The 2,988-nt window shown below is 63.8% G+C and overlaps 1 protein-coding gene across 1 annotated transcript in view; it reads left to right on the forward strand.

The window, feature by feature from the left end:
- The first annotated feature begins 2,354 nt into the window (after positions 1–2,354).
- The window catches only part of KCNQ4 (potassium voltage-gated channel, KQT-like subfamily, member 4), a 12,156-nt gene continuing 11,522 nt past the window's right edge, over positions 2,355–2,988 (forward strand). The window contains exon 1 of the mRNA XM_009333472.1: positions 2,355–2,473. Within this exon, the coding sequence (XP_009331747.1) occupies positions 2,355–2,473 (119 nt within the window). The remainder of the gene's footprint in view (positions 2,474–2,988) is intronic.

Below are 2,988 nucleotides of genomic sequence, written 5' to 3' on the forward strand. Positions count from 1 at the left end.
GGCCTGGCACTGGGTGCCGGCTGGTGCCCCCTGGCCCGGCGCTGCTCCTCGCTGGCCGGGGCCGACCTGGCCCCACTTCCCCTGAGCTCAGCAGCTTTCCCGGCTCACCTGTTCCTCCGCCGGCACCGCGCTGCTGGTGTGGGCAGGAGCATATGGCAAAGTCCGCTCTAATGAAGATTAATGTGGGGAGATTCACCTTCTCCAACCTGGACCCCTGCCGGGTTTTAATTAATATTTTGGGGAGGAGTGTTCCTGTGGACAGGCTTTGCTCCTGCAGGGGTGAGAGCAGCCGGAGGGGTCCCGTCCCTGCGCCCAGGCTGCCGGCGACGTGTCCCCTCCCGCGCGGGGATGCATGCCGGCAGGGAGGTGTGCAGGCGGCAGCAGGAGCCCCTTGGGGAAGGGGCTGCTGGCTGGGGGGGGGTGGGGGTGGGAAGGTGTCTGGGGGGGGGTGCAACAACAGCATCTGCTCCCTTCATCCCCCAGGACCCCGGCTAAGGGAAGCGGGGAGGCAGCGAGGCTCCTGCTGGGTCCTGCACCCGCCGTCTCTGCCCCATCCCTGCTTTCCCTGACAGCACTCCTTTCTTTTCTGGCCCTGCTTGGTGGGTGGGAAGAGCAGGGAATTCGGGAGGGGGAGCGCACCGGCAGGGAGCCTGGCAGTGCTGGCACTGTGCGGCATTTGATGGAGAGATCGGCCGAGCCCTCGGTGCGGGGCAGGGCTGGCTGAGAGCAGCACTTCTGCCCCAGAGGGCTGCCCGCCCCGAGGGGGGACTGGGGGGGACAGCCAGTTCCTGGCTCGCCGAGCTGCCTTCAGGCATCTGACCCTTTCCCTAAGCCGCTTAGGCACAGCCGGGACAGGGCGTTTGCCCAGGCTTTACAAGTTAATTCCTAGCAGGTGATATGTTCCCAGAAAGTTTCTTTCCCAGCCAGCCCCGTGGGGCCTCGCATGCCCGTATCCTTCACCAAATCCTGTAGGATGCCGGGGGGGTGCTGGGCGGGAGGCATCCCCACGCCGGGGGGTGCAGGTTTCCGTCACTACTCCTCGTTGCTCACTGCTCACGGTGCTGCTGCGGGGATGGGTGACGAGCGGGGCTCCGGCTCGGTGCAAAGGCACCGTGACTCACCGCTGCCTGAGGCAGGGCCACCCGCAGCATGTCCCTGTGGGAGCAACGTGTGTCCGAGCACCGGAGACCCCCCTCCCTGCTCCCCGGCCGGGGCAAGAGGCACAAATCTTTGCAGGCTGGAAGATTTCTGCCTTCTCTTCTGCTTTGTGCTTCGCTGCCCATGTAATTGCCTGCTAAATCCTGATTGTATAATCTTTATTGCTGATGATGCACAAAGCAGAAAGGCTCTGCCCTGGGCCGCGCAGCCAGGTCTTGTTTTGCTCCTCAGACCAAGTGCTGTGGCCAGGAGGCCAGCGACCTGCTCGGTGCTCCCCGCCCACGGCACCGCTGCCCTCTGTGCTGGAGCGGGCAGGACGGGGGTACCGCTGTGCCCGGCTGTGCTGTCGGCTGCCGGAGGAGTTAACGGCAGAACTGCTGTGCCAGAGGAAAGGGGCTCGATTAATAATTCAGAGGGAGAAGGAACTGGCTCCAGCCTTCTGCCTTGCAGATGGGGAGTGCCTAGGAGAGGAGCATCGTCCTCTGCAGCGAGGGCAGGGCGGTGTCGAGGCTGCGACACCCCTGGCCCCTTCATTCCTGTAGCTGGCACGTGGTGTGTCGCTCCAGCTCTCCCTTCTCCGTACTCTGGATCCAGTCCTTCTCCCGTTCCCTGGGGTTTCTCTGCCACCGGTCCCATCTCCAGTTTCCCAGTTTCGGGGAAGGGGACCTGCCTGTCCCCTTTAGGCTGGGTTTTGAGCTGGGTGCTACCCCCCTTGCCCCACTCTGGGCATGGGGCACTCAGCAGCACCCTCATGCCATGACCAGGTTTGCAGAGCCCCCAGCCCTACACGGCACAAACTGTGGGTTCGGTGGGTGGGTGCGTGTGTCCCCAGGTCATGCTCAGCCTTGGGGGGGCCCGTGGTTTGTCCCACCCCAAGTGCTCAGTGTCTGCACCGGGTCCCCTTGGCCCGGGTGGTCCCGCAGAGGGCACAGAGCATCGTCCCCTCTCCCTGGCTGCCTCCCTGCCAGAGCTGGGGCAGGCGTGCGGGTTGGGTCTGGTTTCACCCCTCAGCTGCCCTGGGCAGCCAGTTCGGCTCTAAAGCTCCACGTCAGCAACAAGAGGAGACAGGAAAGTACTGCCGAGCGGGTGTCAGGCAGCATCTCCTCAAGCCGAGCCCCCTGCGCTCTCTGGAGCACCATTGATGGGTCCCACAGGCATTGCTCACCGTGGGGAGATGGTGCTGGGGGGCAAGAGGGATGCCCACCAGCTCGGGGACAGGGTGCCAGGGCCACCTTGCTTGCGCTGCTGGCCTCAGCCTGGCCGTCCCAGTGCTGCTGGCGGTGCCTCCCCGCAGTGCCGTGGCGCCGCGTGCCCAGTGGGTGCCCAGAGCAGCCCCTGCCGTTACGGAGCCGGCTCCGGCAGAGCGGTGGCCCTTTGCACGCCGTCACGTGGGCCGGTGGCACAAGCCCTCTGCCTTCCATTTTTAGAATAGCTGGATCAGGGGAAAAAATGTATTTTTGGAGTTTCATTTGCTTCAGCTTCAGAATCTATTTTTTTTTCCCTCCTTATTTTAAATGGACCAAAGCCCCTTGTGTCTTAACCCAGCTCTCGGGGACAAATAGCTCCAGAGCAGCTCCCTATTAACTCTTCCCCCGGGTCTCCAGCAACTCCCCATGGTGGCAGTGATGCTGGGGACAGTCAGGAGAAGCTCTTGTCCCCTTTCTGCAGCAGCGGCAGCACCCTGTCGCAGCGCGGGACCCCTCGTCTCCCTCCCTGCCTTTAATTAGCAGTTGTTTTGCCCAGGCAGAGGCTGCAGGGCGGCGACGGAGCCTGGCACTGAGCCCCGTGGCCCATGGAGCCTGGGCCTCGTTGTAGGCTGTGGAGCATCCC

The sequence above is a fragment of the Pygoscelis adeliae genome, unplaced genomic scaffold (genome assembly GCF_000699105.1).
Source record: "Pygoscelis adeliae isolate BGI_AS28 unplaced genomic scaffold, ASM69910v1 Scaffold321, whole genome shotgun sequence".
NCBI classification, from domain to species: Eukaryota; Metazoa; Chordata; class Aves; order Sphenisciformes; family Spheniscidae; genus Pygoscelis; species Pygoscelis adeliae.